The 26139-nt window shown below is 47.2% G+C and overlaps 2 protein-coding genes and 1 non-coding gene across 6 annotated transcripts in view; all 3 read left to right on the forward strand.

Moving 5' to 3' along the window:
• Positions 1-3001: 3001 nt before the first annotated feature.
• On the forward strand, positions 3002-5601 carry LOC101933243 (relaxin-3 receptor 1-like). Its single transcript, XM_005300747.4, has one exon. The coding sequence runs from the start codon at positions 3173-3175 to the stop codon at positions 4220-4222; it is 1050 nt and encodes a 349-aa protein (XP_005300804.2). The 5' UTR covers positions 3002-3172; the 3' UTR covers positions 4223-5601.
• Positions 5602-8808: 3207 nt separating this feature from the next.
• Positions 8809-8881, forward strand: TRNAK-CUU (transfer RNA lysine (anticodon CUU)). The gene has a single exon. It is a non-coding gene; the product is annotated as a tRNA-Lys (tRNA).
• A 417-nt stretch (positions 8882-9298) lies between these two features.
• Positions 9299-26139, forward strand: part of MORF4L1 (mortality factor 4 like 1) — a 42082-nt gene continuing 25241 nt past the window's right edge. The window contains exons 1-5 of one of the 4 annotated variants that reach the window (XM_042856535.2): positions 9299-9420; positions 14927-14973; positions 23111-23178; positions 25453-25479; positions 25896-25982. In XM_042856535.2, coding sequence (XP_042712469.1) covers positions 9381-9420; positions 14927-14973; positions 23111-23178; positions 25453-25479; positions 25896-25982 — 269 coding nt within the window. In that variant the 5' untranslated portion in view covers positions 9299-9380. The remainder of the gene's footprint in view (positions 9421-14926; positions 14974-23110; positions 23179-25452; positions 25480-25895; positions 25983-26139) is intronic. The other 3 variants (XM_008170504.4, XM_042856536.2, XM_005300680.5) reach the window with 3 other exon arrangements.

Here is a 26139-nt window from a genome sequence, read left to right on the forward strand (position 1 = left end):
GGACACCCCAGCCCCTGGGGAATGCAGAGCCCCATCTGCCTCCCAGCCATATCACCAGCCAGCTCCTCAAAAACCTCTGTTCAGCGACCCCTCCCACAGCCTTTGTTCAGTTTCCCGGGCCAATGTGTCACCTGGCCTCTAACCCCTTCCTGGGTTCTCACGTTACATGCTCAGGTATTCTCCGTCGGTCAGTCTCCCATCTGCCAATGCAGACTATCCTAGCCACACTCCCCTGTCAGCATTCACAGACCACAGTAAGAACAGTCCCAGTTCGTCACAAGCAGCTTGAAGCCTGGCAGGCTGCCTGTGCATTATGCAGAGGCTGCTCCAGCAATATTACCACCCTGTCCATTCTTTAGGATGGGGGAGGAAGGAGCCATGTGATTCACACCCACAGTTGGGCCCTCAAAGCCTTGGCCCCTCTCCCTTTTGCATGGCAATGTCCCAGAGCCCTATCCAACCCATCTTGCCCCCTGGGTGTTTCATGAGGTTGGCCAAGAATGGGCTTAAGGCAGAGGAGTGAGAGGGCTGGCCCCCTGTTCGCCAGTCAGTGCCAAGTACTGTGCCCTCTGAGTGCCTGTCTCTCCAATAACCCATCCATTCTCATGGAAAGGGGTTCCCCAAGGCAAAGCCAGAGGCCTGGGGAACACTAGAATCTGGACAGGCTCATTCTGTGAAGGGAAAAGTCCCCTCCACCGCAGACCTTTCATATCCCCAGCCAGACCTTTCCTGCAAGTGGCTGGGCTGGGGCCCATTTGAGTGATGGGTTACCAGTGGGATTGTCTTTCTTTACACACTTTTCTTATTTTAAATTCTCTCTCTGTGTGTTTGTGAGTGTGTTCCTTTGTGTGTAACCATGTGTTCAGCGGTGTGTGTGTGTGTGTGTGTGTGCCATGTGTTGGGGGGGAGTGTGTCTGGGTGTGTGTATGTGAGTGTGTCCAGTTGTGGGGGTGAAATTGCCTTTACTATATTCACTGCCTTGCCTTTATTATGCCACCTTTATTATATTCAGCAGTAACACAACACACCTACAGGCCTGTATCCTGTAAGTCATTGGCTTCAGCAGTTAGCATGAGGCTTGAGGCCTTTGAACTTTGGCACAGATAAACAACCCAAGGGTCACCCCTAAGTTCTGGAGAACTGGAAGTCAAGTGTAAGTGTCCATAATGACATCAGCCAACCACAGAAACATGAGCTAACAGCAGCTTTTGGAAAGTTTTGGAAAGAACATCCAACCCTAAGAGTGTCGTGGCAATGAACTGACCTATATGATAATGAGTTGAAATCATTAATATACTAACCTAAAAAAGTAGGACACCTCAACATTAGCAGATTGAGGAAATACAAATAGGGAAGAGGGGGGAATCCCTATTGAATATGCATTAGACATAGTGGCGTCAGTGTAACACATTATACAAGTTGCATCCCAGCCTAGGGGCGGTAGGACAGAGATGTAGTCCTTGGGAGGGGCCAGAATGCTGGCCACTGATGAAGATGAGGAAGGTGACGGCGATGAGGAAGATAATGGCTAGCATTGCAGGTTGTTCTGGAAGGGATGGTGTGAGCATGGATGTTCAGATGTACTTTCTGTATTATCTCTATCCACCTTGCGGAGACAGAGTAAGTGTGACTGTGCTACAAGGAACTAGTGAAGAGTTCCCATAGTGTGAGTGTGCCCACCTGTGCCCATCGGGTTCCCAGCTACACAGTCATTTCAATAATACTGGGCCTGCTCTTGGGACAAGACCCTGTCAGCCCTCCAAGGGATGACTGCAATGCTTAAGTAATCAATATATTTAATACATAATCCATAGATCAGGCATCAGACCTTGTGTTGGGGGGAGTGTGTGTGTGTGTAGGTGGGTGAATCCCTCTGTGTGTGAGGGTGTGACAGTGTGTTGGGGCAGTGTGTGTGTCCCTCTGTGTGGGGGAGGTTGGGGCAGTGTGTGTATCTCTGTGTGTGGGTGAGAGTGTGACAGTGTGTTGGGGCAGTGTGTGTGTCCCTCTGTATGTGTGAGGTTGGGGCAGTGTGTGTGTCCCTCTGTGTGTGTGAGGTTGGGGCAGTGTGTATGTCCCTCTGTGTGTGTGGGTGTGACAGTGTGTTGGGGCAGTGTGTGTGTCCCTCTGTGTGGGGGAGGTTGGGGCAGTGTGTGTATCTCTGTGTGTGTGTGAGGGTGTGACAGTGTGTTGGGGCAGTGTGTGTGTCCCTCTGTATGTGTGGGTGTGACAGTGTGTTGGGGTAGCGTGTGTGTTGGGGGGAGTGTCTGACCCTTGTCCCTGTGACCCAGCAGTACACGGACAGCACCCGGGCTTCATTGGCGGTAATACGAGGCTCAGGCCCTTTTGGAAACTACCGGGTGGGTTTGTTTTCCTCCAGGCGGCGGGAAGTGGCCTCTGGCCGGGGCGCGGAGTGACCCAGGGTTGCGCTGGGAAGGGGAGAAGCAGACCCCTAGGAACGGGTTTTTAATCCCTTGCTGATGGTCTCCAGCGGGTGCCCCCAGGCCAGCCAGCGAGCAGCGGGAACCGCCTCACACGCTCCAACCCCGCAAGGCGCAGCGCCCTGACCAGATCCCGTAGGAAACAGCCCTGCCCCGGGACGCGGCGGGTCTCCTCCATGGCCCGTGCAGGGCAGCGCCCCACACCCTAGTCCCTGCTCCAGCCCGGCGCTGGCAGACACACTCACCTCCCTTCCCCTTGGAGGAGCCGAGCCATCAGCCAAGCGCAGCAGCGGTGCTGGGCTCCCCGGAGCCGGGCGGCGAGCCGCCTCCCTGGAGAGCCGCCCGCAGGGGCCAGTCTCAGCACCGCGGACAGCTCCGTGAGACCCAGGGCTGGCGGCCCCTCCGGCCGCAGGCGGCAAAGGCGGCGAGGGACGGGCCAGCCCGCCCTCCTTGCCCGCAGCCTGGCACCTGCGGCCAATCGCCGGGGCCAGGGGAGGCGCCTCCGTGGCTGCGCCCCCGATAAAAGCACCTCGCAGCCGGCCACCAGCCAGCCGTTTCCTCCGTCCTGGCCGCGGGCCCCTGCGCCCAGCCTTGCGCTCGGACCGGCCCCTCCCCGGCAGCGGCCGGACTCACCCCAGGCCCTGCCAGGGACCCGGGGCCGGGGGCGACGCCGGCTGTAGCCCGTCTAGGCTGCGCCGCCCGCGCTCCCTCCCAGAGCCCCGGCGGCCGGGGCCATGTTCCCCGCCCGCGGCGGGGCGGCCTGGCTGGACGGGGGCCCCGCCAACGCGTCCGGGGGGCGCCCGAACACCTCGGCCTCGGAGCGGCCGAGCTTCCGCACCCTGCAGGAGGTGGCGGTGCCGGCCCGCGCCGCCCTGGCGCTGCGGATCCTGATCGCCGCCGTCTACCTGGGCGTGTGCGCCCTGGGCGCGGTGGGCAACCTGCTGGTGTTGCTGCTGCTGCGGGGGCGGCCGCGGCGCCCCCGCTCCAGCCTCGACGCCTTCGTGCGCAACCTGGCGGCCACCGACCTGCAGTTCGCGCTGACCCTGCCCTTCTGGGCCGCCGACACGGCGCTGGACTTCAGCTGGCCCTTCGGGGGCCCGCTCTGCACCCTGGTGCTCTCCGCCACCGTGCTCAACATGTACGCCAGCGCCTTCTTCCTCACCGCCCTCAGCGTGGCCCGCTACCGCTCCGTGGCCTCGGCCCTGCGGCGCCCCAGCGGCCGCCTGCGCCCCGGCTCCGTGCGCTGCCTCTGCGCGCTCCTCTGGGCCGCCGCCTGCCTGGCCACCCTGCCCGCCGCCCTCTTCTCCGCCGTGCGCCGCGTGGCCGGCGAGCCGCTCTGCCTGCTGCACTTCCCCGAGGGCCGGGACTGGCTGGCCCTCTACCACCTGCAGAAGATCCTGCTGGCCTTCGTGCTGCCCCTGGCCACCCTGAGCCTCTGCTACCTGCTGCTGCTGCACCGTCTGGGCAGCGCCCGGCCCCGGGGCTCCCGGGTCACCCGCGCCGTCACCATCGCGGTGCTGGCCTTCTTCCTCTGCTGGCTGCCCAACCAGGCCCTCACCCTCTGGGGCGTGCTGGTGAAGCTGGGCGCCCTGCCCTGGGACAGAGCCTACTACCTGGTGCACGCCTACCTCTTCCCCGTCACCGTGTGCCTGGCGCACGCCAACAGCGGCCTCAACCCCCTGCTCTACTGCCTGCTGCGCCCCGAGTTCCGCCAGCGGCTCCGGGAGCTGTGCTGGGGCCGCGGGAGGATGGGAGCCAGGGCGCGGAGCCTTGGCACCGGGTGACCCTCTCTTCATTCCCCAGCACCCTCGGGGGAGCGGCTGCGGCAGCGCCCGGGAGGGCGCATTGGGCCCACCTTGGAAGCCAGGCTCCCAGGGCAGCTCCAGGCGACGCTGTGCTGACCTGACGACTCTTGGCCTGGACCCAGGCCCCGCGGCGCAGCCCCCGTGCGCTCCCGGGCCCGAGCCCGAGCCCTTCGGCTGCAGGCCAAAGGAGATCCCAAAGTTCCTGCAAACTCCGCCGGCTCGGTGCAATTCCCGCGGGCACCGGCGCGGAGTAAAGAAAGGAAGCGGGTGGAAAGCACCAGCTCTTAGGGATGTGGTTCGTTCGCTGCGGGCAGAAGGGGATTTAGAGTTACCGCTTGCACGGCCCTCGGGCAGGCACCGCCCACGGTACAATCCGAGCCAGGTGTGCAGCAGGCGGGTGCTGTCGGTCAGCCATAGGATTGGCGGCGCATTTCCAGGCAACTGCAATGTGCTTCTAGGAGCGCCAGCCGCCCAGGGGACTGCAAAGGCTCGGGAAGGACAAAGATCCCCTCGAAATGAACTCCCCCGCGCACCATTGCTAGCGAAGAGTGTGGAAAAGGTGCGCGTGGACTGGGCTTTGATAACGTGGGGTGACAGAATCATCCGCCACGCCTAAAACTGTATTTGTCTCCTCAGCTCCAAAGCCAGGCTGAACAGGTGTGAGCGTGGTGAGATCGCTCTTCCCTGGCCAAGAGATCTCCCCCTTCATCTGGAGCGGGGGCTGGATTTGCGTCAGCGCAGCATGGCACCTTTTCTCCGCTCTGGGTACAGTGCGGGCACAGTGGGTACAAAGGCTTCATTGGCATCCCAAATACAAATGTGTTGTCTTAAATGTGAGTCTTCACATGAATCATTGTAAAGTGCATATTTATTTGTAGGCCTTATTTTGTGGCAAGCTGAAGTCAGCAACGTGACAGCTCAACCTCAGAGCGAGCCCTTTACACTGTATTAGCCCTAGGATTTGTTTGTATTTTATTGGTATTACTGCCGTGCTTAGAGCTCTAGCCATGGATCAGGCACCGTATAAACACAGAACAAGGACAGTCTCTGCCCCAAAGAGCTTCCGGGCTTGGCAAACTGACATCAGCTCACCAGAATCTTTCATTTTGAGAAGGGTTTTACTTTAAAAGATGATTTATGAACATTCCCACTGGCCTAAGAAAATGGAGATAATGTTATCACAGAAGGGCAGCAAAGTATGAACTATGTTTAAAGTGGTTCTTTAGGCTTGATTTGTACAAAAACATGAGTGACCTGTAAATAGCCAGATCCTTGTGCCATTCTTACAAGCTGCTTCTTGTGCTATTTCATGAAGGCTCAACACTAAACTGCCAATAAAAAGCTGCTCTTTAAAATTAGCTGCTCCCCAAATTGTTTGTTTTAGATCAACTTGAATGTGTTTATTTTGTATTTGTGGAATCACAGGGCTGAATCCTGCCCTGGTCTGCACAGTGCATCCTGTTCAGAGCCTGGATTCATAGAATTCAGGGCCAGAAGGGACTACAAGGTCATCCAGTCTGACCTCCTGTATTTTGCAGGCCACCAACCCCACCCAGCACCCGCATGCTAAGCCCAACTACTGAAAGGAGACCAAAGTCTTACAAGCACTGGAGACCATTATCTGCCAAAGGCAGAGAACTATGAGGCCCTGAGTGGCTGAGGCCCCTGCAGTCACGGAAATAATTCAGTGAGATACACCCTGTTAATCCTGGCAAGTGACTCACACCCACACGCTGCAGAGGAAGGCAAAAAATCCCCAAGGTCATTGCCAGTCTGACCTGGAGGAAAATTGCTTCCTGACCCCACATATGGTGATCAGTTAGACCCTGAGCCTGTGAGCAAGAACCAGCCAGCCATGCACCTGAGAGAGAGAACGCTCTGTGCCAACTCAGAGCCCTGGCCCTCCTCATCCAATGTCCCATCTCCAGCTGTGGCCATCCCTGATGCTTCAGAGGAAGAAGATAAAAACCTCTGCCAGAATACATTGGGGGAGAAAAACATTGGGGCTGAAATTAGGGTGACCAGACGTCCCGATAAAATCAGAACCATCCCAATTTTTCGGTGTTTGTCCTACATCCCAACCGATTTCTGGTCGGGACACAATTTGTCCCGATATTTCGCTCCGCTGGCAGTTTTTTGGGGTTTTTTTTTTTTTTTTGCTCCGCTGGCAGCACTCGGCTTTCAACCCATAATAGATTATTGCCAAATTCTAGAAATCAGCCCCCTGGCTAAGTAAGCAGGCAAAGGAGCACCAATGCCATGGCACAATGCACACTGGGTTGGATTAGGTCCCCAAAGTGAAAGGTTAAGAGGAATGCTCAACTCCAGCATGCATGTGTGCTAGGGAAGGGGGTGGGGAGGAGGGAAACTCAGCATGTTTTCACAGGGTTTTGGACTTGTGAGTCCTCCATAAGCAGACCCCTTGCCAACCTCCCTAACCTGCCCTCTGGCTTGCTGGGTTCCAGTTCCTTAGCGAAGGCTTTTGTAGCAATGGGAGAGGAGCTCAGCCTGGAGACCAGCATTGCACAGTGCAGATAGAGAGAATCTAGACTGCTATCTTGGATTCACTGCTGGAACTGATTTTTTTTACTAGGTTCATTAGTGTTTGTATATTTTGACATCACTGGGCTCTCTGGGCAGCAGAAGCAGGTTAGCACTGTATAAGATATCAAGTATCAGGGGACAGCCATGTTAGTCTGTATCCACAGAAACAACAAGGAGTCCAGTGGCACCTTAAAGACGAACAGATTTATTTTGGCATAAGCTTTGCATGCATCTGAAGAAGTGAGTTTTTTTACCCACGAAAGCTTATGCCTAAATAAATCTGTTCGTCTTTAAGGTGCCACCGGACTCCTTGTTGTTACGGTATAAGATGGTCCCTCAAAATGGGCTGAATAGCTGACTAAGGGCAAGGGGAAGAGGAAGTTTTCCCAGTGAGATGTTATCTGGCAAAACTGTATGGTATGTACCCAGTCTGCAACCTGCACACTGCTACCACTCTTCTGGCCCACACAGCCAGCAACACCTGAAGAGTTCATCTCTTAAGGTATTTACATTTTGGCTTCATTTTTTTTTATGTTTATTGGAAATATTTAAAATATGAAGCACATCAACATACACCTGTGTAGAAGAGGCTTAACATTAGAGAGCATTGGCACAAATTAAAGTCACCCCAGGATTGCAAATCTGGCAACCTTTAAAAAAGAGTGTTTAGGACAGGGCTGGGCACATACACTCTATACTCACTAACCCATTGGTAAAAAGCAACAGAGGGTCCTGTGGCACCTTTAAGACTAACAGAAGTATTGGGAGCATAAGCTTTCGTGGGTAAGAACCTCACTTCTTCAGATGCAAGTCATGGGTGTGGACTTCACAGTCACAGAATGTTGTGCCTGTGCTTGTGACTAGTCAAACCCGTCCCCTGGCCCCTACATCTTATTGTCTAACAGTACTGATCTCACACTGGTGCTGGTTAATACATGAAAAATCTGATCCTAGCTCACTCCATGTTAGAAATCCAAATACTCCTTTTAATCCAATGAATGTAAAAATAATAACAAAAGCAGAAGTCCAGATGTATTTTGGGAGTAAAGGGATACACAGGGTGAACACAAAGTTTGGACCTAATTTGCAATTTCTCATGATTGATTATGAACGAAAGTCTTCGGTTTCTGAGGTACCAGAGGGATTTTTGTGTCTGAAACTGGGAACTCTTCAGCACCTGAAGCCTAGCACTGCTCTGACAGTGCGCTAGGTCAGTGCAGACAGACGAGCATCTGACTCACTCGGAGATGGATCAATTGAAGCTTAGTTTCGTGCATCCTGCTATTCGGAAGGAGTGTTTGCAGCGTGGACTGTTTTTAAGAGGAAACCCTCGTCTGTTGTGCTGTGTGAAGCAGGCTGGCGATTATGCCGTCAAGACTGTGTAACAAACCAGCGGTATTTTGGCCCCGGTGCCCGGGCATTTTCAATGAGTGACTGTTCCTAGGAGAGCTGAGGACGGGCAGCTCCGGAGCAGCGCCACGTGTTGGCAGAGCCTCTGACAGCACCGACATAGGGTGACCAGACAGAAAGTGTGAAAAATCGGGACAGGGGGTGGGGGGTAATAGGAGCCTATATAAGAAAAATGCCCAAATATCGGGACTGTCCCTATAAAATCAGGACATCTGGTTGCTCTAGTGCTGAGAGATGAGCGGGGCCGTTCTCCGGAACCCACCCCGTGGGAATGGCGCTCTCCGGGCCAGGCAGCGCCCTGCAGCAGCCCTTGGCCCCCGCCCGGGGAGAGCTGCCGGCCTGGCCCAGCCAGTCACTGCGCCGCACGGAGGCTTGCAGCCAGCCACGGGAGGGCACTGGCATTGCAGCCATTGCAGCGGGAGACGCAGGGCAGCAAAAGGCAACACGTTCCTGGTGTAGAAATGTGCGGACCTGGCGTTATGTAACAGCCTAAAGCGCCTGCCCTGCCTTCCCCAAATCCGCCTGGGGCAGTAGCGCAGGACACGGCCCACGGGGCGCAGCTCAGACCGAGACAGTGTGAATGGGAGAAAAGAGCAAACAGGCTCTATAGCGCCCGGCTAGCTCAGTCGGTAGAGCATGGGACTCTTAATCCCAGGGTCGTGGGTTCGAGCCCCACGTTGGGCGCGAGCTTTTCTTTTCCTCTCACCCGCGACCCGATTAACTACAACCCGCGCGGGTTCAAGGCCTGGGCTCGGCCCGGCTCCGGCTCCGGCTCGCGGTGCTCGCGCGGAACACGGACCGTGCAAGGCAGGCGCTGTTGTGAACACTGGTGCAGCCGGGCGAAGCCCCCCCCGCGCACCGGGCGCACGAGCAGCGGGCGGGGGCCCAGCCGGGCGCTGCAAGCCAGGAGCCGGAGCCGGGCCAGCCCCATGCGCACCTCCCTGGAGCAGGGCAGGCCAGACAGCCCCGGCCGGGGGCGACGGGCTCTCCCGCCCGGGGAGGCGCTGGCTGTGCAAGGCCAGCGATGCCCGCCCGTGGCGCGGGGCTCAGCCCGCCCAGGACTACAAATCCCAGCATGCCGAGCGCGGCGGCGCGCATGCGCGGGGCTGGCCGTTATAATGCGGCGGAGCGGGCGAGGCCCCGCTGGGAGGGGCGGGGTGGGAGGAGGGAGAGTCACTTATAAATGGCGCCCAAGCAGGACCCCAAGCCCAAATTCCAGGAGGGTGAGTGCAGGGCGGGGTGCAGGCCCAGGGCGGGGGGGAGAGACCCGGAGAGCTGTGTGCAGCGGGAGGTGGGGGGCGGGTAGCGGTGATGAGGGGCTGGGAAGGCCCCAGGGGCTGGCGGGTGCAGGGGGAGGCTGCCTGGCTGGGCTGGGGGGTGCAGTGGGGGAGGCTGGCTGGTCTGTGGGTGTAGGGGGAGGATGGATGAGCTAGTGGGTGTGGGGAGAGGCTGGGTGGGTTGGGGGGTGCAGTGGGGGAGGGGGGGCTGGCTGGGCTGGGGGTGATGGGTGGGGCTGGCTGGGCTAGGGGGTGCAGTGGGGAGGGGGAGGCTGGCTGGGTTGGGGGGTGCAGTGGGGGAGGGGAGGCTGGCTGGGCTGGGGGTGATGGGTGGGGCTGGCTGGGCTAGGGGGTGCAGTGGGGAGGGGGAAGCTGGTGGGGTTGTGGGTGTAGGGGGAGGCTGGCTGGGTTGGGGGAGGCTGGATGAGCTTGTGGGGGGAGGCTGGCTGGGTTGGGGGGTGCAGTGGGGAAGGCTGGCAGGTGTGGGGGGAGGCTGGCTGGGCTGGGGGTGCAGGGGTGTGTGGCTGGTGGGGATCCTGCAGCCAATCCATGCTGTAGTATTGTACAGAGCTCTGGGTGTCTGAACTGGGGAAGGCCCTTTTTAATCTCCTGGCTGCTGTTTATTTCTCCAACGTGCGGGGAGGGGGGACCTAAAAGGAAATGATGGTTCTCTTTAAAAAACAAACCAAACCCATCAACCAACTGCTGCAGTTGTTGTAGGGGAGGCCACTCTCTCTCTCTGCTTTGTGCCGCTTGTATGCACTTTGTATCTGAGACTACTGATTTGTGGACTGTGGGGCTGAAATACAGCCTCCAAGGCCAGTTATGACCCAAGGAGATGACACATCCCGGCAGGTGATAATGACTCTGAGTGGCCTTGCAGCATGGATCAAGGTGGATGGTTTCCTGCTGGAAGCAGTCTCCTCCCGAAGGGTAGTTGCAGTATGTGTACTCCATTTTACAGAGAGCTTGCCACTCCTTAGCAATCCTTCAATGAGGCCTTTAGCTATGCAGGATTTGGGCTCCATCACATAATGGTACCTGAGGGCACAGAGGACCTTGAGGATGTTAAAGCTCCCTGGAGCAGAGAAAGGGTTAGGAAATGACTGTTTGGTTTTTTTCATACTTCTCAACGCTCTCAGCTCACGTGTGAGACTCTGGAGTTTTTCCTTTACTCAAAATATGCTTGATTTTTGTTTTTCTCATAGGTGTGTATCAAAGCACTCCCATGGACATCGGTGGGCATTTAAGCCATTGAAAGATTTTTTTTTTAGTAGGACTGTCAAGATTTTCCCTTCTTGAGGTTGAGAAGTATGTTTACTTTGTTACTTAAAATATCTTTATAAAATAGCCCAATTAGGGATCTTGAATCTTGCCTTATGACGTAGTCTTTATAAGTATGGCTTAAGGCTATTGTAAAATACCGTATGCTGATTACTGTAACACTGCTATAGCTATGGTGGTTTCTGTTCATAACAGAGCCCCTGTTTTTTGAGGCATTTAATGTTTTAGGGCATGTCTACACTACAAAATTAAATTGACATAACTTACATCGGCGTGCAGTTGCTGCAGTAATTACATCGCTTGTGCATATCTACACTTTGCTCTTTCTGTCAGTGGTGCGCGTCCTCACCAGGAGCGCTTGTACTGATTGTACTGTCAGTGTGGGGGATTGTGTGATGGCTTCTGAAAGCCAGTAACAGTCGATATAAACAACACAGTGTCTATACAGACACTGCATTGACTTAACTACATCAACATTGGCTCTGTGCCTCTCATGGAGGTGGAGTTAAGTAGGCGTAGCAGGGCAGTTATGTTGTTGGGAGCGAAATTTTAGTGTAGACGCTTATATAGTTAGGTCAACTTAAGTCCGCTTATCTCTGTAGCGTAGACCAGGCCTTAATTCTCATCAGGCTGAAACATGACATACACATTTCCATGAAAGATTCAACTTACTCCATAAAATCTGGTTTCAAAATAGGTGGTGGCTTTAGAATAGACAAATGACAACTGTTGGGGTATATTAAGCTTTGTTGGCTTCAGAGATAAATTTTGCACAGCACTGAAGTCTATCCTTAGAACTATTGCAAAAGAAACATAACCTGGCCAGTTAAGAACAGTAACTTTGGAAAAACCATAATTATACAGGCTCTGTAGTCATTTCTGTAAAACAGGGTGGCCAAGCTTACTGGTCCTCCGAGCCGCATACAACAATCTTCAGAAGTTTGAGAGCCGGGGCATGCCTGCTGGGAGCCAGGGTTTGGGGTTTCAGCCCCACTCCTACTGAAGCCCCAAGCCCTGCCAGGTGCGCCCTGCAGGGCTGAAGCCCCAAGACCCCGCCTTACCACTGGACAGAAGCCCCTACCCCACTGCAAGACAGCCCTGGGCAGCGAGGCTTAGGTTACAGGACTCCTGCCCAGGGCTGAAATCCTTGGGGTTTGGCTTTGGCCCCCCCGTGGGGCTTGGGTGGGCTCAGGCTTTGGTCCCCCCTCCTGGGGTCGTGTAGTAGTTTTGGTTGTCAGAAGGGGGTCACAGTGCAATGAAGTTTGAGAACCCCTGCTCTAGTTTATCTGTAGACGGAATCCTGGTGGGGATGGCGAGAGGGGAGTTCTCTTTAGCTTTTTATAATGGATTCACTAGGATTTAAGAAAATGAAATATTTTATTGATATTTAAATGTGTAATCTGAAAGACTGGTAGGTTTTTTTAAATGCACAGATTAAGATGTATTTGTATAGGAAAGAGAAGTATTGTAAGTCCTGATGTTGTGAATTTCTGGTGTAGTGTATAATATGCCACATTTTTATTTTAGCTTTAGAAAAGCTGACACCAAGTGATCTTTAAGAATTTCCCCTGGTTTTAGCAGTATTTATTTATCACTTTTTAAAAAGCAGATTTATCTTGCAAAGTTGTCTTTTGCATTGTATCTTGTCCATCCTGGATCCTGATCCAGCAAGTGGCATTTTATTGAAACCTCGTTGAAGTCAATGGAAAGACTTCACTTAGAGTTGGATCAGGTTGTTAATGTATATGTTAGAATCCCATGGACTACATGAGACCTTCCACATGTGAAATTAATGCAGCATTAAACATTTAATAAACCTGTTAATCCTGCAAGGTGTGTGGAGTTTTTTGTTTTGGCTTATCTGGAGCCCAATGGAAGCCAAGATTGTGCCTTGTGGGCAGAAGAACTTGCAGGCTCTGGACAGCAGCATGGACTGACCAGCTCTAGCTTGGAAACTAGGAGCAGCATTACTAAGCAACAAAACCACTTGGCATAGTTTGGCATCCAAGAATGTTGACCAAGCATGCCTGGCTCTCTCTTGAGAGCCATTTTGGCCAAAAAAAAGGCTCCATTCAAAAATGTCTGATTTTTTTTTTTTTTTTTTTTTTTGGTTTTAGGAGAGCTGAATAAATAAAGGAGGTGTCTCACTGTAGTGCGCCTTGTTGTGTCTATATACTGTAGAGAGATGATTTGGAATTATTTTGATCTAAGCTAGTGTTGGGGAAGGCTATGGTAAATTTCTTTCTAATGTGTTTTCTTTGAGTGTGACCTGTGGTTGTGGGGGAGGAGGTTTGTCAAACTTTCTGATTTCTCAGTACTGGGTGTCTTGCAGAAATAGTGCTACAGAATGTTCTTGGTCTGTATTTATGTAAAGAGCCTAACTCCTCTTAAACATAGGCAAAATGTTCATTTTTAAGAACAAGTAAACGAGGCTTGTTTTCCAGCAGTGTTAAACAGTGCAAAATAGAGGTGAAATAGTGTAGTTATAATTTTTAAATAGCTATTCTACATGCTGAGTAACTGGTTTTAAGATTAAATATTTATAATGGAAAACACATTTTAATAAAAATATACAAGAGACTTCAAAGTGGGTACTTCCTCTGTGCAAAATATTTTTTAAGCTGGTGTCTGGTGTCAAACCAGTCTTGGCAAGCCACTTTCATACAGATTTTTTTTCTTAACGTAACTCTGTAAAGAAACTGTTTTATCTTGAATTTGCTTTCTTGTAAGTGTGTCTTTTTTCTGACCCACTGTGGGCATGAAATCCCGCTGATTAGTATTTACAGTGAACTCTACAAATCTCTCTTATCCTACTGCTGTATCGAATCTGGTAATAAAGTATTAATTGGAAAAGTGGTTTAGTAAATTGATCATTAAATATTTGGTGCAGTTAAAGGTTTATTAAAACCAGCTTACTCTAGGCATAAAGGAATGGCAAACAAAGCTAGAAATGGCCTTCTTGAAAAAGGAAGGGAATGTAGGGTACTCAGTAGTGGACTGTAACCCAGTAAGTTATTGATACAGCTTAATTATTTTGGTATGCAGAACCGGTCACCAGTGTAAAGGGTGTGACCTTTATTATAAGGGAGTACTGTACAGGAGGAAACATCTGCCCTCTGAGAGCTTATGTTAGATAAATTAGACTTCCACTTTATAAACAACTGCACAATGTGGATCTTATAGCAGCTGAAATCCTGATTGTCAAACAATCTGTTCAAAAGTGAAACAGCCTCTTCCCCCTGCAATGCCCTCATTCAGCTGTACTTTTTTTGCTCCTTTGGGGAGGGGAAGAACCTGATGTCATTATATCTGGTTTTCTTTAGTTTGTTTTTGCAATAGAAATGTCAGGTCCTGAGTTTCCTCCAGGAAAAGGAACACTCTTTTATTTAAATATTAGGCTTCTGTTGCACCATAATTTTAAAATGAGACGTAGGTTGGCTGGCTTGATAGATAAGAGAGCATCATGTTCCCTTTCTCAAAACAAAATGAAACTGAGCCCTCTAAAAGAATCTAAGTCTGTTGCAACAAGACTGACCTGTTTCTGCTGTGCTATTTACTGCTTGTACATTCAGGTTGAAATTCAGTCCACTCCTGTAAAGCCAGAGTATTAGCGCTCTATCCAGTTAGAAGGCAGAGAGGCTAGACAGGTAGAATCCAGCCCAGAACCAGGGTATAGGGCTGCTGGACCACTCCCTCAAAGCTGGTGCCCCAGGCTGTGGGCTGGAATAGAGAGCAGGTTCTGTGCCGTTTGCATCCATTCTGTATCTGCATCAACAGCTGTCGGGGCAGCCCAGCCCATACAGCGTGGCCTTCAGTGCCAGCCCGTGCAGAGGTTGTGCAGAAGTCCTTCTTGCAGAGCACAGGGGATATGCAGGCACCCGCTGCTCAGCAGGCAACCCCTTTGCACATCCCCAATGTGGGGCTTAAATGGTGCAGAGAGCCTTGAGCTAACCCTCCACTCATCTTCTATTTTATAAGCAGGTGCTTTTTGAAGTGATTGCTTTCTAGCCTGACAGTGTGTAGGTAATATGCTGCCACTGGACAGTCTCCTAGCACAGCACTCTTAGTGGCGTTTAGTTTCCTGTGTTCTTTTGTAAAATGCATGTCTTCGTATGCAGTATTGTTTGTCAATATGACTAATCAGATGGCTATTTGCAAACTTTTCCAGGTGAACGAGTGCTGTGTTTTCATGGACCTCTCCTTTATGAAGCAAAGGTATGTCTGGGTTCTCATTTTTGCAGATGACAGCAAAAAATAACATTTACATAATGAACACGTTAATTGAACGGATTAAAGTAGCCTATTGGCTAAGTACTAGATTGGATTGAGTCAAGAATTCAAGCAAAACTGAGGAGAGAATCGAAGAAAAGAAAATACTATCCAATTACTTTGCTTTTTGTAAGAAACCTGCAGTTTTACAAACTGTGAAGCACATACATTTGTTGCATATTGATATTTAGATGAAAAACTTGTAAGATAAAGGTGTAATGGTAGTAAGTGGGAATTTGAAGCAGTATGACTGACACGGTCAGTGGACCTAGGCATGTGTGTAAAAACGTGAAAAGATTTCACCAAATGTGAAATGGAATATACATCATGTAGACTCCTACTAGAATTCTGCTATTTCTAAATATGCTCTCGGATTCTAAGGAGCGTGTGTATGTATTAATATATTAGAAAATAACAAATTGAAAATTGGGTTGGCTTCCAGTTTGGCCTCCCGTTCATCATGAATATCATCTTTTAATACTTTAATCTATCAGTTGTTAGATACAACACTGAATTGTCTTAGGTCACTGAAGCCCCCTCTGTGCACTTACCATGTTTCTAGTAAGATCAATTTCTAAGAGAAATTTTCTAGGCTCTAAGGTTGCTTGTAAATCTGTGGAGGTGGGGTCAAAATGATACCTAATTGCTCCAAGGGAGAATGAATTAAAAAGCTCTGTCTTGTACTAGGACAAAATGAGGTGTGGTGGGAGAGGTTTAAAAGGATATTCTAAGGCAGATCAGGACTACAATGTGGTTTACGCAGTGAGATTACTCCTATTCCAAATGTTTTCTACCCTCTTTTTTTTTTATGGGTAGATGTGGGTGAGGAGCCAGTTCTCCTCAATACGTACCAGTCAAAACCCAGTTTATACTACTGCTGTTGAATTAAATCCTAGGTGACTTATGTTCATACTACTCCTATTTTTAAAATGTTATGTGGTTGTTAGAGAACAGTGCTGATCCTGCTGAAGATGGGGCTAGAGAAAGGGAGGCTTGTCATTGTCATTCTGTCTTACCTATTCTGTTCAGATAGGTTCAGGATTTGGTTTACAGAGACCTCAGCCTGCTTAGTACCATGACGCAAACACCATTTAAAATCCTTTTAATCTTTTATTGAAGATATAGAAAAAGAAGGAAAAATAATGTAAAGCATTTGAATTATAAAGCCTTAAATAAGGCTTTCATTTGAACATCCCTTGCTCCTTTTCCCTTTAGAAAGAAAAATGCTCTTGTTTGACAGTCCTAGATGGAGTTAAAGATGCTAATAACTGTCCTTTTGGGGGGGGGGAAAGAGAAGACATTAGTTGAGATGGTAGTTGTTTAAAGTCTGATTCTGCTTCCTAGAACACACAAGAGAAGAGAGAGAGAAAATGCAGTTTCAGTCTCTGGTGCCTGATGTCACTTGCAACCTCACTGTTGGCAAAACAGTCAGAATACGTGGTTTTATCAGCCACTCTTGAGACCTGGCGGATTTTTACCCTCATGGGCTGGTTAGGGCTGCATTTACTGTCTTTTCGGTCACAGGCTCACAGTAATGTTGCAAAAAATGCAGTCTTTGCTGGCTAACCAGACTCTTATTGAACAGAAGGTAAAAGAAGAGGGATCGGAAAGAGAAGGAATAAAGTGGGAAAGAAGAACATGGAGGGGGAGGAGGGTGGAGGAAGAGATGAAGTCTGACACATTAGATGGTGGTTGAGATTCACCTGGAGCCTGTGGAGGTGGCAATGTCACCTGGATCCCTCTCTTGGCCTGGGCTGGTCAGGTGCCATCAGGATGCTAAATGCCCAACAATGGCACAGTGGATTCCAGGGTCCCAGGAGCCTGTGGGAGTAACAGCTATTATGGTAATGCTCGCTCCTTCCCTTCTTTCAGTCAGCAGTTGTTGCACTCGTCCTCAAATTATCCCCAAACCTCTGGGGGTTTTAAGGGCCCCACAGATAGTGATGGGTGGAATAACTCATCCCTTTGTTGTTTTGTCCCCCAGCAGGTCTAATTTCAGACACCAATTTTAGGTCCCACACTTTTCTGGTTTACCAGTCATGAGCTTAACACAGTCCTGGAGTTAGATCAGGAGGCTGCTTTGATTGGACTAATTCAGTCTGTCTCCCTTTTGCACCTTTTCCCATCAACATTTATCGTTCTATGTGACTGGAACACTTTGTAAACATTTATCCACTTTCCCACAATTGAGCTCACAATTAGGGTGAATTTCTAAGCCCAGTTATTACAGCAGGTTCAACTGTTTGCAATGCCATGGTAGCTTAGCGCTAGTGTGGCATGGCTTTACAGACTCTTTCTGTTGACCTTAATGAGAGTTGAGGCACCTATCACTCTGTGGGAGGCATTAGCATGTCACGAGATTGTGTCCTAATGCTGATGCATGACTATTATGCTAATTTGAGCTTCATTAGGAATGCAGAGGCTAAATAAAATCCATGTTCATCAGACAAGACAAAATTGGAACTGAGACCAATTTTATTTCTCAACAGTCTGAGAGGTGGCTATAGATGCTAGATTAAATTTAAAACAAACTTGATTGACAGTGTCCTCATAAAAATTGGAATATGAGTGTGTTAATCTCAGGAACTAAGCATTAGGCTTTGTTACTAAAAGAACATGTACGTGTTTCATATGCAAGTCTGAGTTTGCTACATTTTATTAATTTTTTTAAACCATTTGGTTTGTCTTCACTTGATGCCATTGTGCAGTGTCATCTGACTATTTAAAAGTTCTGTCCCTGATCTGTTTGATACTGGCTAGAACTCTGTTTTCCTCTTGAACCAAGAAGGAGCTGTAGGCATATTGGTTGGGGGATTATGTAGAAGTTTTCTTGAGATATTTAGTTTATGCTTAGACCTACCAGGAACCTGATGCTCTAATTTAATAGTTTTTAGTATCAGTAAAGGCTAATTGGAAAAAATTACTATAGGGAGGACTTGATTGGAATAGAGTAGGTAAAGGGAGACTGTTTAAAAATGTCCCAAATTTTCTTTATGCTATCTAGAAGTGATCGTTGTAATGTAGTAAACATTTTCAAGAGTACCTCTCTATCAGTGAGACTTTAGTTTGCTGTTTAGAGTGTATCTCATACAGCTAAGACACTAAATCTTTATTTCTTTAAATATTGGGCTGACAAAGACTAACCTGCAACGGATGCAAAATTTAAAGCAGTAAATTTATTCTAATAATCTGTTGCATTTTATTTAGTCTGTTTCATCCCTTCTCCTGGCAATTGAAGATGGGCTCATTTTGAATGTGTGCACTTGGGTCCAGATTGCCTCCTGTGGCTGTGTTCTTCCTGACACAGCAGAGGGGAGGTGATGGCAGGGAAAATCATTATGGCTTCTTAATCATGAGGGCCAGTCTCTGCTGCCACCGGTCCAGACTCCTCTGTCAGTTGGAGCAGCTTGTAGGCTGTTCCATCTTATGCCACTGTTGTGTGATCTCTTGTGCATCACACACGCACAGCGTGTGATCAGCGTAGCTCTTCTCTCCCATGCTGCACAATATATCCCCTATGCAGGGGTGAGGTGGATGGTGCAAGAACTGTCTGCCAGAGTAATTCCTGCTGCCCACTTACAGCCAGTATCTGACCCCTTTGTGCTCCCTGAGTGGCACAAAGAAGATGCATCTTAAGTGAGAATTTAGTCTGTAGCCTATGGTATGTAGTATCCTTGATTTCCTCTCCTCCCCCACCCCCCGGTTTCTTTAGTCTACTATTTTATCCTTCTATGCTCTTCCATCTCCCTATATAAGATAGCTGGGAGTGTAGAAGGAATGATTTTTCTCCATAATTGAGACCAATGTAGCCTGTTTCCATAAAAGGAGTAGTTGGTAAGGAGAATACTGCAGTCCACAAAATTTGCCCTTCTGATTGACTTGAATCTCGCTTGCCTTTTTCATTCTAATCTGTGTTCTTCACTTAAATGGTTTGTAAACTTCTCTTGGGGATGAATGATTGTTTTTAAATCATAAATGATCTGGAGAAAGGGGTAAACAGTGAGGTGGCAAAGTTTGCAGATGTTACTAAACTGCTAAAGATAGTTAAGTCCAAAGCAGACTGTGAAGAACTTCAAAAAGATCTCACAAAACTAAGTGATTGGGCAACAAAATGGCAAATGAAATTTAATGTGGATAAATGTAAAGTAATGCACATTGGAAAAAATAACCCCAACTATACATACAATATGATGGGGGCTAATTTAGCTACAACAATTCAGGAAAAAGATCTTGGAGTCATTGTGGATAGTTCTCTGAAAATGTCCACGCAGTGTGCAGCAGCAGTCAAAAAAGCAAACAGGATGTTAGGAATCATTAAAAAGGGGATAGAGAATAAGACTGAGAATATATTATTGCCCTTGTATAAATCGATGGTACGCCCTCATCTCGAATACTGCATACAGATGTGGTCTCCTCATCTCAAAAAAGATATACGGGCACTAGAAAAGGTTCAGAAAAGGGTTTGGAATGGGTCCCATATGAGGAGAGATTAAAGAGGCTAGGACTCTTCAGCTTGGAAAAGAGGAGACTAATGGGGGATATGATAGAGGTATATAAAATCATGAGTGACGTGGAGAAAGTGGATAAGGAAAAGTTATTTACTTATTCACATAATACAAGAACTAGGGGTCACCAAATGAAATTAATAGGCAGCAGGTTTAAAAACAAATACAAGGAAGTTCTTATTCACGCAGCGCACAGTCAACTTGTGGAACTCCTTACCTGAGGAGGTTGTGAAGGCTAGGACTATAACAGAGTTTAAAAGAGAACTGGATAAATTCATGGTGGTTAAGTCCATTAATGGCTATTAGCCAGGACGGGTAAGGAATGGTGTCTCTAGCCTCTGTCTGTCAGAGGATGGAGATGGATGGCAGGAGAGAGATCACTTGATCATTGCCTGTTAGGTTCACTCCCTCTGGGGCACCTGGCATTGGCCACTGTCAGTAGACAGGATACTGGGCTAGATGGACCTTTGGTCTGACCCGGTACGGCCTTTCTTATGTAGGCCTGGATAACTTGCACTCAAGAGTCCTAAAAGAATTGACTGAGGAGATCTCTGGCCCACTGATTATAATTTTTAATAAATCTTGGAATACTAGGGAAATTCTAGAAGAGTGTTAATGTTGTGCCAATATTAAAAAAGAGCAAGCTGGCAGACCTGGGTAACTAAGGGCTGGTTAGCCTGACATCAATCCTGGGCAAAATGGGGTTCCATTAATACAGCATTGAAGGCTAGGAATATAATGCCTGTCAATGAGGTTTCATAGAAAACAGTCTTGTTAAGAAGAACAGGAGTACTTGTGGCACCTTGGAGACTAACAAATTAGTAGAGCATAAGCTTTCGTGGGCTACAACCCACTTCTTCGGATGCATGTACATCCAGAAGAAGTGGGTTGTAGCCCACGAAAGCTTATGCTCTAATAAATTTGTTAGTCTCTAAGGTGCCACAAGTACTCCTGTTCTTTTTGAGGATACAGACGAACACGGCTGCTACCCTGAGTCTTGTTAAAGGCAACAATCTTGTGGCACCTCTAAGACTAACAGATGTATTGGAGCATAAGCTTTTGTGGGTGAATACCCACTTCGTCAAACGCATGTACCCTTTCTTAAAGGTGCCGCAAGACTCTCTGTTGCTTTTTACAGATCCAGACTAACACGGGTACCCCTCTGATACTTGAGTCTTGTTAAACAAACCTGATTTCATTCTTTGAGAAGATCACAGGTTTGGTTGATAAAGATAACTGTGCAGATGTAATATATGTTGCCTTTGTAAGGCATTTGGCTTAGTACCACACAACACTTTGATTAAAAAAAAATTAAGAACTATAAAATACCAATAGAGCACATGTAAAATGCATTAACAACTGGTTAAATGACCTCTCTCAAAGTAGTTGTCAATGGGGAATCATCAAATGGAGGTGTTTTAAAGGGGTTCTGCAGGGACTGATACTAGGTCCAACGCTGTTTAATATTTTTTTCATCAATGATCTGGAAGTAAATATAAAATCACTGCTGATTAAAATCTGTGGCTGAGACAATCTACTGTGAGGTAGGGGTGTGATTCTCCTGGTTGTGCGCACACATGCTCGCTAGCCCTCCTTGAGCTAGCAGGAGTATAAATGGCAGTGTAGCAGCAGCAGCAGAGGCATGACTTAGCTGTGCCAAGTAGAAACCTGCCTGAAACTCCGGGGTAGATGCTCAGCACAGCTACGCTGGGTCATCGCTGCCCATGGCACTGCAGCTACACTGCTAGTAATACTCTCACTAGGTCCATCAGCACTAGGGCGAGTATGTGTGGGTGACCAGGAGAATCATTCTGTGTGGATGTAGCTAAAGATTGGTGGAGCGGTAAATGATGAAGACAGAGCAGTCATACCGAGTGTTTGGGTATAACCTGGACCCGTTCAAACCAAATGTTTTTAACATAAACATGACCCTGCATTTGGCTAGGAGCAAGGATTGCAGGCCATACCAAGCAAATGGGGGAACTGTGTCCTGGAAAGCAGTGTCTTTGAAAACAATTTAGGGATCGTAGTGGCCAAGCAATTCAACACACTAATCTAGTGTGATACTATGACACAAGGATAATGAGGTATTTGGAGTGTTGAGTAGGGAGGTGATCTTTACCTCTGTATACTCTATTGTTGAGACCAATATTAGAATAGGTCTAATGTCAACATTATTAAAGGATGTTGAAAAATTGGAGAGAGGGAATAGAAAAGAACCACCAAAGTGATTTGAGAATATCCCTTGCAGTGAGAGACACAGGGCTGTTCTACACTGGGCGGGGGCGGGGGGGGGAATCGATCTAAGATACGCAACTTCAGCTACGAGAATAACGTCAACTTCAGCTACGCATCTTAGATCGACTTACCCTCCCGTCCTCACGACGCGGGATTGATGGCCGCGGCTCCCCCGTCGACTTCGCTTCCGCCTCTCACCCTGGTGGAGTTCCGGAGTCGACAGAGAGCGCATTCAGGGATCGATTGCTACCCACCAATCCGGCGGGTAGTGAAGACGTACCCTTAAAGAGCTCAATCTGTTTAGCTTATCAAAAAGTAGATTGAGAGCACTTGATTAGTGCATCACTACCTTCATGGGGTGGAAACACTGTACTCTAACTTAGCTAAAGTGTGTAACAACAGTTTATCTTCACCTTGATCAGATATTCAGGACTTTGAATGTTTCTCTTAGGTTTCCTTAGTTTAGTATAAGGATAACAAAGTTTAGCTTATTCTCACTTCAGAAATTCTTCAGCCTGAAAAGTACCTACTGCAAACAATTACTGCTGAATGTAGAGCTTGCTATGTGGCTGCAGAAATCCAAAATATTATTTCCTTAACTTCCTGTCCTGTAACTAACTGAGATAAGGGTATGCATGCGAACAATGATACTGAGGACTTGTCTTCATTACTGGGGTAAGTCGACCTAAGTTACATTACTCCAGCTACGTGAATAATATAGCTGGAATCGATGTCGCTTAGGTCAACTTACCACGGTGTTTTCACTGCTCTGTGTCGACAGGAGACGCTCTCTAGTCAACTTCCCTTACTCTTCTTGGGGAACTGGAATATTGGAGTCGACCTGAGAGCCCTCTGCTATAGCTTTAGCGGGTCTTTACTAGACCTGCTTAATAGACACCCGCTGCATCTATTGCAGCAGTGTGGTAGTGAAGACAAGCCTTGAGTCATTCACTATGTAAACCTGGCTTCTGGTTAGCTTTCCAGAGAGTACTGAAGAGATTAAAGTGACCTGCTCCTTGTGTCTTCTGGTCAGCAGATTGTTGTCTCTTGCTCTCCTCCTAAAGGAAGTTATTAAGCCCTTCAAAAAACCTATGGGTAGTTGAGTGTCAGTCAGTTCTGCTTATATAGCCCTTCTGATACACGAAAAATATTTAACTGAAATACAAAGCCACTAATAATGTATCTTTTGCTGGACAATTTCTATTCTGTAGTGACGTTGCTGCCAAATACTTCAGTGGCTTGCACAGAAATCTTTGTATTTAGACTGAAAGCTTTTAGCCAGACTTCCAGAGATTTTTTTTGAAATCATATTGCTAACCCAACTTTCTTCTTTATTTCAGTGTGTAAAGGTTGCCATAAAGGACAAACAAGTGAAATACTTTATACATTACAGTGGTTGGAATAAAAAGTAAGTAGTAAGTCTCTGAAAACAAGACTTAATTTTCCTTTATTGATTGCCCAAGCTGGTGTTAGCTTAATGGACTGACGCTCCCAAGCATAAGTCAATTGAAGATGTTTCATTAGCTCAGAAATTAACTTGAGTTAAAGTCAATTTATTGCAGTGAAGCCTAGCCATTTAGAGCCTGGCATAACACAAAGCTAATGTTGCTCAAATAATTGTTTAGTTTTAAAGGCACATTTCCTTTGGTGCATCAGTTGGCTAGTCAAACTTGCTCAAAGTGCCAGTAGATTAACTAGATTTCCTTATTGCAGCAGTCCAGTGCACTGCCTACCCATTTTAAGAACTGTTTCCATGTTTTCTAGGTTTGAAGATATAGGATACAACTTTTTGTTGTATATTGGGATATGGGACAACCCCGGCTTGTTGAACAGTGGAGCAATATTTTCTCCAGTCAAAGACTCCATCTGTTCTATTTACGTAACCAAATACAACAAGCGGTGGAAAAGGGAGTAGGATTAGTGGCGGCGGGGAGGGGAGGGGAGGGAGGCTGCTCTCAGAATAGATGAGATGGTGTGTGCCCTAAGTTGGTACAGGAGAGACTGAAAGCCTCACCTATTCCATCTGTCTGTTGGGTAGCAACATGCTTGATGTCGGGGGTAAAGGAAGGTTGTACTAAAGCTGTACAAGGTTTTCCTTTTGTAAAAATGAGATTTTAGAATTTTCTCTTCTCTCAAGAATTAAAACTTCTTTCATGTCTCCAAAGATTAGAAAGTCTCTGTGAGCATTTTGCTTTTGGAATTCCGAGTATATTTCTTGTGAGGTTTTTTTGGGTGAGCAACAAGGATTGAGAACAGCATCATTGATAAGTTTGATTACAACTTGTTCCTATTCTTGGTCACCAACTTTCTGTGAACAATCCTGATGCAGCATCCACATGGTGCTTGTGGGTTGCGATGTGTGTTTATTTTCAAAAGGGGGATACTAGACTGCCCTCAGTTTTGTTGCTCAGTTCAACTGTATTCTACAGTCTAACACTGAGTGTAGGAGTCATAAATACTTGTTTTTCCTTAGCAGCTGATGGAATACGAAAAGCTGCAAATTCTAAGTCTCCTTCAGAGACAGCAGTTTTCAGAGTCTCATTTTGGTTCATGTGAACATTGCTGCCATATGCTCTGAAAAAGGCACGGTGGGGGACACAAGGCGTAATTGTTTGCTTTTGTTGGCATGTAGTGAGGTCCAAGTTAAACTTCATGTTTTGGTATCTAGTATCTTCAAAAAGCTTCCCCCAAAGCCGTGAACAGCCAAAGGAGTGTCTTCATGTAAACGCCTGTGTAACAAGTTGAAACTTGAACGGTTGTGCCTGCTGCTAAATTCATGCTGACTCTTAAGGATCAGTTAAAATCCATTCTTTTCTATTTAATAGGTAGTGGTGGGTGTCATTGGCTGTGTCAAATGACTTTTTCTTGTCTTTCTCCACTTGCACTAACTGTTTGCCTTTGATTATTTTCTTGCTTTTCCAAGCTTCCAATTATCTACATTAAAAGTGGCATTGCTGCAACATCTAGACAACTGGGACTGTATGGCTTTTTAATTTATGACTTTATAATTAAGCTATGGTTCTCTATAATTCATGAGTTTTAAACTGCTTGGCTTCCAGTGTTTTTTACAAGCCTTAGTAGTAAGTCGTTTTCACGTCATATATAGTATAATACATTCTCACACAGTTGTACAGTTTTCTTCTATTGAGGGTTTCTGGCAACAACATAAGCTTTGGGAGCAAAGATCAAGTGGCTTACATACTTCACCAAGGCCTCATCCTAAATATATAGCCTCTAATATATGTACAGTTGGATGTATTTTATTTTTGTTTTCTGTAATACTTGCACACTAAACTTACCTTTAAGAATCTTGAAGACTTATGGTGAACTTGTTTTTACCATGTTGGCATTCTAAGCTTGACAACTTTTGCAATGAGATCATTACTTCACCATGAAATGCAAGGTGGAGAAACTCTAATTTACAAAGCTCTGTATTTTACATACAAATTTGTATAAATAAACATATAACTTGAGATATTTTGGAAAATGTGTACATAATTTCACATGGCCATTTTTAATGTGCCTCTAATTTAAAATATTCGTCAAATTGCTGAAAGATTATCTGCTCTTTGTCAAAGTGGAATTGGCTTGCTTACAATGGCAATTTCTCCAACATACGTTTATATTAAATCATTTACTTCAGATTTTTCAAATGTTCATGCCATCTTGGTTTCCTTTACAGAGAGAAATCAGAGCTCTTCCTTTTACAGTAAGATCTTATTGCTGAATTTGTTCACCTATAAAATATGTTGGAAAAGATACAGTAAATTTATCTTGCTGCATAAATTAATTATGGCTGCAGATTTCCCATGTTATAGTAAGTGTAGCCCTTTTTTAAAAAAAATTGGACTTTTTAAAATAAATTTAAAGAAATTTTAAGATTTGGAGTCTTTCACAATTGGCAATCTCTGCAGGAAAGACTGAACATTTCACTTTGTCTTAGAGAAATGGTTAGAGCTTCAATCAGTGGGAATGCATTTTTATCTGGTAACTTACACTTTCAATTGTGCCAGTTCATGACTTACCACAGAAGCAAAAATTCAGTCTCAAATGCTGTGAAGTCTTTGATTATTGGGAACAGAATCTAATTATGTAGTGTTTTTGAATGGTAATTTAATTTTTCAGCTGGGATGAATGGGTTCCAGAAAGCAGAGTGCTCAAATACGTGGACACGAATCTGCAGAAACAGAAAGAACTTCAAAAGGCCAATCAGTAAGTATTTTGTGATAGACTGATTTGACTTATCATGATTTCCTTTTTACAGAGCTTCAGCCCAAGAAATAAATCTCCAGGGGAGTAGGTGGGTTTTTTAGATTTCAAGGAATGTGCTAGTCATATTGTCCTCTTTCCCTGTTTGTTTTATTTTGTG

This window comes from Chrysemys picta, chromosome 10, assembly GCF_011386835.1.
Source record: "Chrysemys picta bellii isolate R12L10 chromosome 10, ASM1138683v2, whole genome shotgun sequence".
Taxonomy (NCBI): Eukaryota; Metazoa; Chordata; order Testudines; family Emydidae; genus Chrysemys; species Chrysemys picta.